General features: G+C 55.4%; 2 protein-coding genes across 2 annotated transcripts; one reads left to right on the forward strand and one right to left on the reverse strand.

Annotated features, from left to right (window-relative positions):
• The first annotated feature begins 267 nt into the window (after positions 1 to 267).
• Apobr (apolipoprotein B receptor) lies at positions 268 to 3,826 on the forward strand. The gene is made up of 4 exons (XM_026392085.2): positions 268 to 332; positions 676 to 3,321; positions 3,405 to 3,670; positions 3,757 to 3,826. Exons 1-4 carry the CDS (start codon positions 276 to 278, stop codon positions 3,824 to 3,826), a joined length of 3,039 nt encoding a protein of 1,012 aa, XP_026247870.2. The 5' UTR covers positions 268 to 275.
• Positions 3,827 to 3,887: 61 nt separating this feature from the next.
• Il27 (interleukin 27) lies at positions 3,888 to 9,418 on the reverse strand. The gene is made up of 5 exons (XM_026392172.2): positions 9,388 to 9,418; positions 7,288 to 7,460; positions 7,103 to 7,201; positions 6,073 to 6,231; positions 3,888 to 4,967 (listed from the first exon to the last, which is right to left on the reverse strand). Exons 1-5 carry the CDS (start codon positions 9,416 to 9,418, stop codon positions 4,692 to 4,694), a joined length of 738 nt encoding a protein of 245 aa, XP_026247957.2. The 3' UTR covers positions 3,888 to 4,691.
• Between the last annotated feature and the right edge of the window lie 4,136 nt (positions 9,419 to 13,554).

Raw genomic sequence — 13,554 nt, forward strand, 5'->3', positions numbered from 1 at the left:
ATTCTGAGGTCCCTTGCTCCCACTTCTTTCTTTCCGTTCTCACCCTTTGCGCTTTAAAACTCGGAATGTGCACCTGTGACCCACAGGTGACGCACACCCATTTCCCCACCTGGGGTGGAGATTGCTGTGGCCCTGGGGAAGGTGGGCAGGGCCTGGGGATGCGTCAGGGAGAGACAGGGGAAGAGGAAGTGTCTTAGGTCCTGGGGAAGACTGTCTTGTCTTGGTGGGTGGGGACTGCCATTTGTCAGCTTTCTGGACACACAGAAACACACAAGATGGACTTCCTCCGGCTACACCTCCCTGGGCTGCATCAGGCCTTGAGGGGGGCACTGGTGAGAGGGGCAAAGAGATGCCAGAGACTTTCACCCCATTCCCTGTGTCTTCACCTTCCCTCCTCCCTTTGAACCTCTCCTCGGATTAGAGGTTCCTTTCACAGGGCCAGGCAGTTTCCTTGACCAGTTCTTTCTGGGCTTTAATCTCCTACTTCCCACAAGTGCATCCAACACCCTCAGTCTATGAACCTTCTAATTCCTTCTACAGATCCTGTTCTCCCTGTCTGCCCAGATCCCTAACCCGTCTGCCTTACTGTGGGCTCCTCTGGCCCAGGGCCCCCAGGGAAGGGGCCGGGCCTGGCCTTCCCTGCATGCCTTGACCTTCTCCACTCTTTTCCTCTAGGATTCCTTCAGTGCCTTTTTGTCCTACCTCATAGGAGATGAGGTCCCCACTGTACAGCAGGAGGCACAGGTAGCCAAAGAATTGCAGGAGGTAGCAGCAGGGGAGCCAGAGAAGACTGTAGAGGAGGAAGCCCAGGAGGCCCTGGAAAGCCTTAGAGACCGCCGGAGCCAGGGGTTTGGGAAACCAGGAGAGCCTGGAGAGGCTGGGAGATGCCCAGAGGGAAGCTCTGCTGCAGAACAGACCTGGGGCTGGGGAAAAGGTAGCTCCCAGGGCTCTCAAGCAGATAGGCAGGACACTGAGACCCGGGAGGCAGCCAGGGCTTCCGGGGACCAGGAGCCAAGTACACCCCTGGAGGCTGGGAAGAAGTCTGAGGCAGGGTCCAGGGCTCAGCAAGACAGGAGCGGTCACTCCAAGGAAGGACAGGAGCCTGGTGAGCAGGAAGTGAGCAGAAGGGAGACACCGAGAAACTGGGAACATGAGGAGGAGGAGGAAGAGGTCAGGGTGACAGAGCCAGGGATGGCCAGGGGGGTGGAGTCAGAGTGGACCTGGCACCGAGAGCCTGAGGTGAAGGCGGGCAGTAGCGGGCAGAAGGTGGCAGGGGACAGCGGGGAGACAGAGCAAGTGGTTTCCGAGGCAGCTGCAGAAACTGAAAACTTTGAGGTCAGAGGGCCTGAGAGGGAAGAAAAGGGGGTGGTAGTGGTGAGGAATGGCCAAAGCATAGGGAAACAGGGGACAGGGGTAGAGTCTGAGGACTGGGCAGCCTTGGGCAGAGAAGAGGCCAGAATAACCTCCTCAGACAGGGAGCAGGTCGCGGCAGCTTTAGCCAGGGAAGAGTCTGACCTCCCAGGAGTTAGGGAGACCGAATATGGGCCAGTCCCAGGAGAAAGGATCCCGGAAGTTACTGGGATCAAGATTCAAGAAGAGGAGAAGGGAGAGACTGAAGTGAAGCTTTTCCCCCAAGAGACCCAGGTCCTGGGCACTGAGGCAGTTGAGGGCCAGACAGCAGGGAGGGAGGCAGAAGGCCCCGAGTCAGAGGAGGAGGCAGGGGAGGGCTTTGAGGGGGACATCGATCAGCATGGGAAAGAGGCCGAGGGGAGGCAAGATGAGCAGATCAGGGCTGATGGAGCTCTTCCAGAGGAGGAGGAGGTGCAAGCCAAGGAGGACTGGGAGGAGGAAGGGAGTTGCCTGGTCACAGAGGCTGAGCTGGCCCTGGACAAAGAGGCTCGAAGTGATGATGATGACTTGGAGGCAGCCCCAGAGGTCAGGCCTGGTGAAGAGTTTGTTGAGGAGAGAAGTAAGGAGGCTCAGAGGAGCCAAGAAACATTGGAGGAGGAGTGGGATGACCTCAAATTCAAGGTCACCAAAGGCCAGGAGCCTGAGCTGATGGGAGGTGTCTTGACCCCAACAGAGCAACCTCAGGAAGGACAGGGGGTTCAGGAAGAACTCGGGAGAGTTTCAGACCTGAGGACAGAGGAGATGGAGGGGAGGCTGGAGGAACATTCCAGGCACACGGGGTCTATAGATCCTGAGGTCCCTGAGGGAGAAGACTGGGAAAACCAGAGGAGAAGGGACAGGGAAAGTAGTAACACCCAGGAGGAAAAAACAGATACTGAAGATGAGGAGGAGGAGGAGGCTACAGGAGGTCAGGCACTGGAGGCCAAGGCCAAAGGAGGCTGGGAGTCTGACTTGTCAGAGATCCAAGGATGTGCAGCACAGGAGGGGGAGGGCTTTGTAGCAGAAAACCAGGAGCTGCAGGAAATTCAAGGGGAAGAGGCAGAGGAAGACCAGTCACCAGGAGAAACAGAGGCCAGAGAAACTGAGGATAGCGAAGTGGAGGCCTCAGGACCATCGGAGGCAGACATCACATCCAGGGGAGGCTGGAGGCTGGAGGAGGCAGCTCTGGGCCTCCAGAACCAGGAGGAGGCACAGACCAGTGCTTTGGCTCCTGAGATTGTGGAGGATGAGGCAGTCCTGGTTGTGAGGGCTGCTGGGGCTGAGGAAGGGCCAGAATTCCAGGAGTCTGGGGCAGTTTGGGTGGGGGAGTATGGGAGAGGCTGGAACTCAGAAGAGAGAGAGGAGGCTGAGGGAGAGGCAGAGCTGGTGGAGGCTGCAGAGGGAGGGAACCGAGGTGGGCAGGATTTGGGCCTAGAAGGCTCAGCAGGAGAGGAGGTGACTGGCAGAGATGGTGAAGCAGAGGCTTTTGAGGCCAGGGCTGGAGATGAGGCAGGGGTGGGGGGACCTGCCATGGCAGAAGGAAGTGGTGGGGTGGAGGGCGTTACCTCAGGCTCCCAGGCAGCAAGAGCAGAGAGCGCTGAAGCCAAAGTGGAGGCCGAGGGGCTCCTGGGAGAGCAGCTGTTGGAAGAGGCTGGGGGCTGGCAAGCCAGAGAGCAGGGGACAGACAGTGAGGGGCAGTGTGGGGACCACCACCCTGAGGGAGAAGGACAAAGGCTGCCGCCTGTGGAGGACTCTGGGACTGGAGGCCAGAGGTCAGAGGCCAAGGAGACTGATCCAGAAGGCCTGGAGGATGTTCAAGGCCAGGAGGTGCAGCTGACACAGCAGGGCCTTGTGGAGGTCCTGCCTGGGCCCTCGGACACTGCTGAGGCTGCAGGAAGTGCCAGAGGGGACACTCACAGCAGCTGGTGTGAGGTGAGGGCTCCGGTGAGATCCAGGTGGGACAAGCCCCATCTCTAGAAGCCAGCCCACTGAACTGTCCCCCTGCTCCCTTGCAGGCCTTGCTTCCTGGGCCCCTCCTGGATGTCTCTGCCCCGAGGAGCCGCGCCCTCCTCTCCCGAAGCTCCTCACAGCGTCGCTCTCGGCCCTCTTTCCGGCGAGTCCAGGCCTCCGAGGAGCCGGAGGACCCTCCTAGCCCTCAGCCCGAGGAGGGACTGTCAGCCCCCGAGCAGAGGCCACTCCAGCTGGAGGAGGCCCCAGAGCCAAGCCCCCCGAGACCTGAAGGGACCCCAGTGCCAGCCAGGAGAAAAACTTTGGGACTCGGGTAGGCACAGGGGCACTGGGCTGGGATAGGGTGGAGGCTGTGGGCCTCTGAGGACCAGCTCCCATGCACCTGTCTTCCACCTCCAGGTTTGGCCTGGCACACCCGGGCATGATGCAGGAGCTACAAGCCCGCCTGGGTCGGCCGAAGCCCCAGTGATTGAGACCTGACCCGGCTGAGCCGGACTGTGAGAGTCACGGGGCTCCCCGGGGACCTGCTCACCCCTGATTCTCTCTGCCACCTGGATGCATTCTTCCCACCCTCTGGGCCTGGGTTTCTGGGTGTGCCCTTCATGGAGTGAACATCACTAGACATCTGTGAAGACCATGAACTTGAAGAATCTGACTCTAGACCTCCCGTGCCACTGGGACTGCCTCTCGTGAGTGCCTGTCCTGGTTACCTCCCCAACCTGTCTCAGCTACCCAGAAGACTGTGGGGAGAATGGGGGGAATTGGAGACTTTTCCCACAGCCTTCCCTCTCTGGCCCCTGCAGCCCTCAACCGTACCTGGACCCCTCAGAGAGCCATATAGGAGGGGAAGCCCACCCACGGGAAAGAGGTCTGAAGGGCCTCGGGGACACCACTTTGGTCTCCAAGGTCGAGGAGCAGCAGGTCAGCTGCCTTGAGTTTCCAAACTGATAGTTCAACTTCGGAACTCTGCTGGTTGCTATGGCAACTGCCAATTGAGCAGGTCACAGTGGGGGAAGGTGGACCAGGACACCTGGAAAACGTAGGAGCAGAGAGGGGTTCTGGGTAACCAGAGGCCACCAGCTCCATTCCAGGTCCTTTGAGTGTCGGATGTCCCTTCTGTGAAAAGATCTTGAAGCAAAGAGAGAGTGAGAGGGCTTTATTAGGCACGCAATGTGGCAGCCTGGCCCAAAGATGAAACAATAAATAAACTGTCATCTCCCTAGGTAATAAATAAATATCTAAGAAATAAATATTTGGCAAGGACTGGAGGGGCTTTAAGTTATTGGGCAGGGTCTGAAGCTAGTCCTGAAGTCCTAAAGAGTGAGGGAAAGGGGCTAAAAGATCGTTCCATCCTGTCCGGGATCTGGGTGTTGAGAGCCCCAAGTCAGGCCTGGGTGCCCGGCCTTGGACAGCAACAGCAAATCCCGCACAGCCCGGGACAAGGCAAGCTCCAGGGAGCGCAGCAGCTGGTAGGTGTAGAGCAGCTGGGGCCAGGACACCTGGGCCGACGACGCTGGTGCAGAGTCCCCTGGAGCCCCTGGGAGCAGACCCTTCCCCTCCTCCTCCTCCTCCTCTTCCTCCTGGGGCAGGTTGAATCCTGCAGCCAGCACCTAGGAAGACAGATCCGCAGCTCAGACAATGGGCAGGCGGAGAACCTGAGCAAATCTTCATTCCTTATATGAGCCCAGTGGCTCCTGATGACATCAGGCCCCTGGATAACCCCCGCTTCAGATCTTCCATATCGTCATCTCACGTGTCTTAACCTGATTTTTTGAGCTTAAGAAGATGGAATTTTGCGGGCTGGGGTTGTGGCTCAGTGGTAGAGTGCTCACCTTGCATGCATGAGGCCCTGGGTTCGATCCTCAGCCCCCATATGAAAATAAAATAAAATATGATATGTCAAGAGCTTTGTAATGTTTTGAATAACTAATAATAAAAAATAAATAAATAAAAATAAATAAATATTGATGTGGCTGTGAAAAAAAATTGTATCCACCTACAACTAACTAACTAAATAAATAGATAGATAGATAGATAGATAGATATAAAAGAAGATAGAAGTTTGGAGCAAGAGGATGCTCACAGAGCTGGGTTGCCCTGGGGATTGGGGTTCTGGAAGTTCCTCCCTGCCATTTTGGATTGTCTCAGGATCAGAAATGGTCAGAGGTAGGGTGTAGCCAGTTTATCTACTGCTTGTGTTTCCATTCCTTTTTTTTTTTTTTAATTTTTTTAGGTGTCAATGGACTTTTATTTTATTTATATGTGGTGCTGAGAATTGAACCCAGTGACTCACACACGCTAGGCAAGCGCCCTACCACTGAGCCATAAGCCCAGCCCTCCATTTCCTTTTTATTAAGACTGAAATTTCTATTGCTCTTAGAAATGGTCGGGAGGATCTGGGTGATGTCAGAGAACCACGGGGAGAAGGGCACTGACCTCGTTGCAGGGCCTGCCGATGGCAGTCTGTCCTGGGTACGCCAGCGCCCTTATCTCACTAAAGACCAACCCCCAAAAGAAAGCAGGGACTTGGGTGGCAGAGCCAGGACCCTGTGTAGGACCCTGTGTGGCTACACCCTCCTGCACATTCTCGTATACTTGCTCAGAGGAGCACCTCCCTCCAGACTCGCCCAACCTGAGGGCAGGGGGTGTTCTGTAAAGGGGATCGGTGAACCTCAGTTTTGTGCATTGGTCAAAGAGGGTGCGTGGGCACTCTACCTGGAAGCGGAAATGCCACTGCAGGTCCCGGAGATCTAGCCGCAGGGCCCACAGCTGCATCCTCTCTGAGCTGGTCCAGCCTCCCTGCCTCCCCAGGCCTCCCAGCAGGGCATGGAAGGGCTGAAGCATCATGGAGAGGAAGCAGAGTCGCTCTGGGTCCTGTTGAAGGGGAGGGGCAAGGGTAGGTCAAGCATGACCCCACCCAACCCCGGATCAAGCCCAGGCTCATTCCCGCTCCAGTCTCCTGTTTCTATTGTCAGCCTCATCTCCATCCCCATTTCCTTCCTGTGCTCATCAGACTTCCCACCTCCATTGTCTTTGACCTCTATCCCATCTCCTTTCCTGTCCCATGCCCCAACTCCTCTCTCACCCCGTCCCATCCCCATTACTCTTCCTCTGCCACTCCACTCGGCTCTCCCATCGTCCCTTCCTGTCTCCTGTGCACTCCTTTTCTTTCTGTTTCCAACCTCTTTCCCACCCTCATTCCCATTCCTGGTCCCAGGTGGGTCCTTCCTCCATATGCATTCTCACCGTCTCCCCATCTCATCTCTAACTCCCATTCCACCAGCCATCTCCATCCCTTCTCCATCCTCAGCCTGATTTTTGCCCTCATCCCCAACCTTTCTTCTCATCCCTAATCAACCTTTCTTCTCTTTCTATCCAACACCAACTCCATCCCACTCATTCCCAATCCACTCCATTACCATGCCCGGCTTCACTCTTTTCCCTCTTCCTAATCCTTATTTCCAAATCTCTGCATATCTTTTTTTAAAATTTTTTTTAGTTATTGATAGACCTTTATTTTATTTATTTATATGTGGTGCTGAGAACCGAACCCAGTGCCTCACACATGCTAGGCAAGTGCACTACCACTGAGCTACAACCCGAGCCCTCTGCTTCATCTTTGTATCCAACCACACACACTCAATCTCATCCAGATTCTGTCCCCAAATCAATCCCCAACTTGTCTCTATGCTGCCCTGTCTATTGCCAGCTTCCTGGCCCCGCCCCACCAGCCCCCTTCACTCACGGACAGGTGGTGCCAGGCCTGGAAGGTCAAGGAAACGTTGGGGAGCTGCTCTCCCAGGGGCAGCAGGTCCAGCCTCACTCCTGGCAGCCGAGATTCAGCCTGAAGGGTGAAGTCTGTTAGTGGTGGCCCATGGGGAATTGACGGTCTCCTCATCCCTATAGCCAGCTGCATTAGGGAAAACTCACAAAGCGATGAGCCTGGCCCCGGACCTCGGAGAGCAGCTTCTTGGCAAGATGCAGGCTGACCGTGAACTCCCTGCGCAGCTCCTGCAGGCTCACAGGGGGGCTCCCTGGGGGCCTTGGGAATCCCCAGACACCAGCTTGCACCAGGAGCAAGGAGAGCAGTAACAGGCTGAGCCCTGGAGAGACGGGTGGGGAGCAAGATGTGGGCTTGGGAAGAACTCAGAGAAGGAAGGGAATGTGACTTTTCTGAGCCTGTGCACTGTGCAAGCCCCAGTGCAAACTTTCTCAGGTATCTTCACACGGCCCCTCCACAGCATGATGGGGACCATTGAGGCCACCATATGAAGTCTGCACAAAGTGCTCATTTTTGTAAGCAGACCCAAGGCTGGATCTTGTCTCCCTACTCACTTCCCTGGCCAAGTGCCTTTTCTGAGTGGCACAACTGGTTGCTGTTAATTCTCTCCATTTTGCAGAGGAGAATGGGCTCAATGAAGGGGACTGGCCCAAGTTCAGATAGCAGAGATGGGGGTGGGGAGCCAGGGCTGGATTCCAGATCTGTCCAAACATACAGTCCACTTGCTTTCCCCAGGGACCTCAGAGGAGGCAGCTACCTGCCCAGGAGTGGGGACTGTCTGTTCTGCCAAGGATTCCTTGGGCTCAGCCAGGCGGCTCTGATGCCTGGAACTGGCTACTAGGGGCCCCAGGGATGGCATGACCTGTGGTTCTATCCCATGTGGTAAGGCCTCCGCCAAGGCGGGGGGTCATTCTGCAGCAGAATCCACCTGGGGCAAGTCTATGGCATGAGAGTAGGAAGGGCGGGGGTGCTGGGAAGGGAGGGAGGGGGCTTGGCATGGGAGGGGGGCACTCTGTTTCTCATCCTGGTCTTCCTTTGAGCAAGCTGTCTCTTCTCTATGCCTCAGGCCCCCATCTGCAAAGTGGGGGTCAGACCAGCGGGCATCAGAGGATGCTTCAAGCCCTATGTTTTCCTGGAAAGAGGGAAGGGGGCCACAGGATGGGTGCCTGGGGCAGAGGGCAGTGTTCAGTGGTTTCTCCCTCCGGTGAGGAAATCTAGCCATCATGAAGTTACACAATTGCCATCGAAACTCAAACTAAAACCCAACCCCAGTCCATCCCCACTCTTGCTGCTCTCCGGGTCCCTTTCCTGTCCAAGGATAATCTCTAATCCCTGCACACTGCTTCTCAAAGTGACTCTCAGCAAAGGGTAAGAGGAGTTTCTGGGCCACCCACTTCCCCCCATGGACTTCCAGAGGATGTGGGCCACGCCTAAGATCTCTGGTGTTCTAGTTCCCTGGCTTGGGGGCCACTCTGACCCTCTGGCATCCTGGAGACCCAAGGCAGAAGAGGCTTCTTCCTAGCTCTATGTTGGGGGCCCAGGCCCTTGTGGTATTGCCTATCTGGATTGATTTGTGTCACCTGAACTTTACTCCTCTTCCTGCCTGAACTCTAGAGTCCCCAGAGGCTCCATACCCTTGTATCTAGTCCTGGGTTCTTGGCTCTGGCCTTTCAAGGCTTGCTCCTCACCCTCAAGCCCTCAGCCCTACCTAGAGGTACCAACTTCTCCTCTGCATACAGCTCTGGCACCAGCCCCTGAGTTCTTTAGCTGCCAACTGCAGATTGGACCTCCTTCCCACCTTTGGACTAAAGACCTGTGTCCAACTCAGGATGCTGGTTCCTTACCCTCAGCCCCCTTCTGTGCCAACTCACCCTGCTGCACTTCCCCTGACTGGCTTCAGTTCTCAGTCTCAGCCTCACTTTCCGCCTCTGGCTCGATTACTTCAACCTTCCTGTATCTGCCTCATCCTGGTCCTGGCCAAATTGCCTGTCCAGTCCCTCCCATTCATCCCAGCAAAACTGTCCCGCTTGTTCCCTGCCCTGGACCACACCCCCGCCCTACTGCCCCAGGCCCCCCCCCCCACTTATGCCATGGTCAGTCCCAGGCTCCAACGAGCCGGGTCCTTGGTCCTGGCTAAGTTATTGTCCCCATGCCATGGATTCCGTCCACACCAGTCAGGCCTTCCCATCCTCTGCCCAGTCTCCCCCAAGCCTCCCGCCCCTCCACTTCAGCCCTGACTTCCAACTCACGCCAGCCAAGGTCGCCTGCCGTCTGGCCCATGTCAGGGCCCAGCCTCTTTGTCCAGCCATCTCCTGGGTAGGGGGGAGTCTTATACTGGGGGTTGCACCCGGTTTCACTTTCCGTCCTACTTGTACTTTCAACTTTGTATTCGCTTTTCGCCACCTCTTGTGCTAAAATAGGGAAATGTAATTTCCCTTCCCAGAGGGGGTGGGAGGCACGGGGGATGGCGGGAAGCTGGGGTTTCAGCGAATCTGAGCTCCTGGCTCTCAGGTCTAGGATTTTCTTCAGTCCCCCCTTCTGGGGCATGCTGTCCAGCTCGATTCGTGGGAGGGTCCCAGGGACTCAAACCCTCTCCTGCTTCTCTGCTCTGTCACCATCACCCGGGAGGCATCACCAGTCCACTGTCCTCCAAAAGATGGATGGCCAGGTAAGGGGATTGCCCACCAAAGGGGACTAGGGGTTCTGAGTCATCCTCATCCTCTCTGTTTTACCAGATGGCTGAGGGGGGTGTGTGCCTGAGAGGGATGTCAGATGTCAATGGTGGCTGGGATGAGTGTTGGTGCAAGGTGGGTGGGGGCTGGGTCTGATGAATATCAGGGATGGCATCAGAGCTGTCTATAAACTGGGGTCAGAGGGGATGAGACCCAGGCCCAAGAACATGTCTGGGACTAGGATTGGCTCCATCCAAGGTCAAGAGCTCAGTCTTTGGCCAGAATCAGGTACAGGATTAAAGCTCCATCATATCCAGGGTCAGGATTTGGTCGAGGGCTGGTATGCGAATCTAGTCTGGGACCCACATCCTGGGTCTGTCCGTGTTTGGGGTCAGAGCTACCCGTGTTCTGGGGCTCTGCTCTGGTGAGGGATGGGCTTGCTGAAGGCTAGGACCAGGTTCAGCTCGTGGCCAGGGTGGGGTTGTGTGAGGTCAGGATCAGGGTTGGGCCAGGACCCACAAGAATCCCCGTGCTTCTGGGCTGGGCTACATTAACCAGCAGTCTCCCTTCCAGCACAGCCCCGCCCTCAGCCCCATCCTGGATTTCCCATCTTCAGGGAGGGGATGGGGTTTCTTGGTCTTCCCCAAGACCCACCGCTGCCGCTTTCCTTTTAGGACTTGTGGGGTTTCCCTGCTGGGTCCCTGCTATGAGACAGAAACCAAGGGGGCTTCCCCTTCCCACATCGTGCCTCCTAAGCTCTGCCTGGGCACTGCCCACCAGGGCTGCCTGAAGGACCCAGTGCCAGGAACAAGCAGCGGCTGCTCTGGGAGCTGATCAGAGGTTCGCTGGGGGAGAAGAAGGAAACCAGCCTGGAGCATCCTGGTCAGACGGGTTTCCTTGCAGCGCCCCCTAGCGGTAGAAGCTCCTCCCTCCATTTCCCAAGCAGCTGGGGCTCTGTCGTGCGGGACTGGGGACAGAAATCTCAAGGATGGTGAGGACAGATAGAGCACTGGCTGGTCATCCATGCATTCCCAAGTCCTTTCTGTCACCCTGGAGCCATGGCCACCCTCGCACCCCCTGCACTCCCTGCACCCCCTTGAGCATGTGGTCTCCCCTCCATCTGAAACTACTGCACTTCTCAAATCTTTTTTCTTTCTTTCTTTCTTTCTTTCTTTCTTTCTTTCTTTCTTTCTTTCTTTCTTTCTCTCTCTCTCTCTCTCTCTCTCTCTCTCTCTCTCTCTCTCTTTCTTTCTTTCTCTCTTTCTCTCTTTGGGATTGAACCTAGGGATACTTTCCCACCGAGCCACATCCCCAGCCCTTTTAATATTTTATTTTGAGACAGGGTCTCACTAAGTGGCTCAGGGCCTCGATAAACTGCTGAGGCTGGCTTTGAACTTATGCTCCTCCGACCTCAGCCTTCCAAGTTGCTGGGATTATATGTGGGAACCACTTCTTAAATCTTGAACCCCCTCTCCCCATCTCTGACTACAATCTCCTGGGCCCCTGACCCTCGTTGCTTCTTCTGCCTTTTTCTTGGCTGTAGCTAATTCCTCTGGCCTCACCCCACCCTCACCCTAGTCTAGCTCTGGTGACTTTGTGGTCAAGTTTGCACACTTAGCTTTCTCTTTGTTAAAGCTGCTCTCTCTGCTAGAATGTCCACACTGCCTTCTTTTTCGGGGGGGGGGGGTTAGGTACTAGGGGTTGAACTCAGGGATGCTCGACCTCTGAACCCCATTCCCAGCCCTATTTTGTATTTTATTTAGAAACAGAGTCTCACTGAGTTGCTTAGTGCCTTGCTTTTGCAGAGGCTGGCTTTGAACTCACCATCCTCCTGCCTCAGCCTCCTGAGTCACTGGGATGACAGGAGTGTGCCACTGTGCCTGGCTCCCACTGTTTTCTTGGTGGTGTCCCTCTCCTCTGTCTTCCCTGCACACATACCCTGGTCACTTGGCTTCCCTGATAAATGGCTCATGTTTCTTACCACATATCTTGTCTCAAGTGGATATTTCACATGCTCTGTGTCTTGTCCCCTTTACCCTCCCTCCAGTAACTCGGCTTTCCTGTGACTCAGAACATCAAGCCCCCTCCTGCCTCGGGCCTTTCTTTATACTTGCTGTTCCTTCTGTCTGGAACATTCTTCTGGACATCCGTAGAGTTCACTGTCTTCTCTCCCTGCTCCAATATCACCTTCCCAAGTGGTGGACTTATATAAAATATAATTATATTCATATCTTTAATTATCTAAAAGTATGATTATTATTTAATTTTTTGATATCTAACGTTCATCCTTTTATTTTGTGGCATGCCTTAGACTCCGGGTTCCAGGAATGTGGGCATTTGTGCCTGTTCAGTGCAGTGATGTGTCCCCAGAAACCAATAAGAGGAGACTCTTAATTAATCATTTTTGAACAAATGTGTTTCTGCCACAAAGGCCCGATCCAGGTTCTGCTGGTGGGCTGGCCACGTGTAAGTCACTTAGAAGGAGCAGCAAGACAACTAGCCTGAGATTTGAGGTCAAATTAGACTTCTGCTCCAGCCCAGGCTTGGACCCCCTGCGACAGGGATGGGAAGGGGCAACTGGGCTGTTTGACATGGTCCTAGGATGGAGCAGACCCTTGGCAAGAACTCAGAGGGTCACTGAAAACAGGGCCAGCCTCTGCTCAGATTCTTGGAGGATGGTTCCAGACTAGTCTCTGGCTACCTGGGCCTCGTTTCACAAGTTGGTCTCGGTTGATGGACTGTGACTTGGGCCGGAGCCAGCGGGCAAAGAAGGGGATGTGGTGAGGGGTGAGAACCGGTAGGAAGGAAACTGAAGGCTGGGGTGTGGACTCTGGTGTGGAGCTGGCCCTGCTGATAACCTCAGGTGAGTCACTGGCCTGCCCTGGACCTCAGTGTCCTCGTGAAAACGTGACAGCGATCTTCAAGGGCTGCTACTATGACTACACAGAGAAACTAAAGCCTGGATGTTGAAAAAAAGAAAACAACCGTCTAGCCAGGCGAGGCGGCGTAGGCCTATAATTCCAGTGCCTTGGGAGGCTGAGGCAGGAGGATCTCAAGTTCAAGGCTAGCCTCAGCAACTTAGTGAGACCTTGTCTCAAAAAAATAAAAAGAGTTGGAGATGGAGCTCAGTGGTAAAAGCACCCCTGGGTTAAAAACAAAACAACAACAAAAGATCATCCATATAAGAGTTTCTGTTGGGGCACTCCAGGGGGTGGGTAGAAATCCAAGCTCAGGGGCAGCAGAGAGATGCTTCAGAGCTGACTTCCGGATAGGCTGGGGGGATGGGGAGGCTTTGCTCAAGACCCACAGCAGATCCAGGACAGAAAGGAGACTGGAACTCCTGGTTTGGGCGAGGGAGGGGAATCCCTGCACTCTCTGATGTCAGCTCCAAGGCTTGAACTGGCCCTCAGCAAAACCCAGATGGCCTGGGGTGGAGGCAGATAGGCTGGCTGGAGCTGGGCCTCACATGCAGGCTCCCAAACCCAGGTGGAGAGACCCTGGGGCTAGGACAGCTCCCTCCCCCCAGAAGAGGAGTAGTAGATAAAGCCCACAGCCCCTCCCTGGGTAGGCAGTCCCCTCCACAGTCATCCCATGCGAGTCCTGCTGCCCACCCGGTTGGGTCTCTCTTTTTTGGTTGTTGACGTTGCTGGGATGGAACCCAGGGCCTCCTGCGGCTAGGCAAGGGCTCCACCACTGAGCCCCACCCCAGCCGAAGAGAAACACCAGCCTTGGAATGAAAAGTCC

The sequence above is a fragment of the Urocitellus parryii genome, chromosome 9, assembly GCF_045843805.1.
Source record: "Urocitellus parryii isolate mUroPar1 chromosome 9, mUroPar1.hap1, whole genome shotgun sequence".
Lineage (NCBI taxonomy): Eukaryota > Metazoa > Chordata > Mammalia > Rodentia > Sciuridae > Urocitellus > Urocitellus parryii.

Bases quoted from the DNA above. Each gene is read 5' to 3' on its own strand.
- Apobr (XM_026392085.2), top strand. From the start codon at position 276: ATGGACTTCCTCCGGCTACACCTCCCTGGGCTGCATCAGGCCTTGAGG. The intron at 3,322-3,404 runs GTGAGGGCTCCG...GCTCCCTTGCAG, and splicing joins CTCACAGCAGCTGGTGTGAG to GCCTTGCTTCCTGGGCCCCT. The intron at 3,671-3,756 runs GTAGGCACAGGG...TTCCACCTCCAG, and splicing joins AGAAAAACTTTGGGACTCGG to GTTTGGCCTGGCACACCCGG.
- Il27 (XM_026392172.2), bottom strand. From the start codon at position 9,418: ATGGGCCAGACGGCAGGCGACCTTGGCTGGC. The intron at 7,461-9,387 runs GTGAGTTGGAAG...CCGTCTCTCCAG, and splicing joins GGCAGGCGACCTTGGCTGGC to GGCTCAGCCTGTTACTGCTC. The intron at 7,202-7,287 runs GTGAGTTTTCCC...TTCACCCTTCAG, and splicing joins GGGGCCAGGCTCATCGCTTT to GCTGAATCTCGGCTGCCAGG.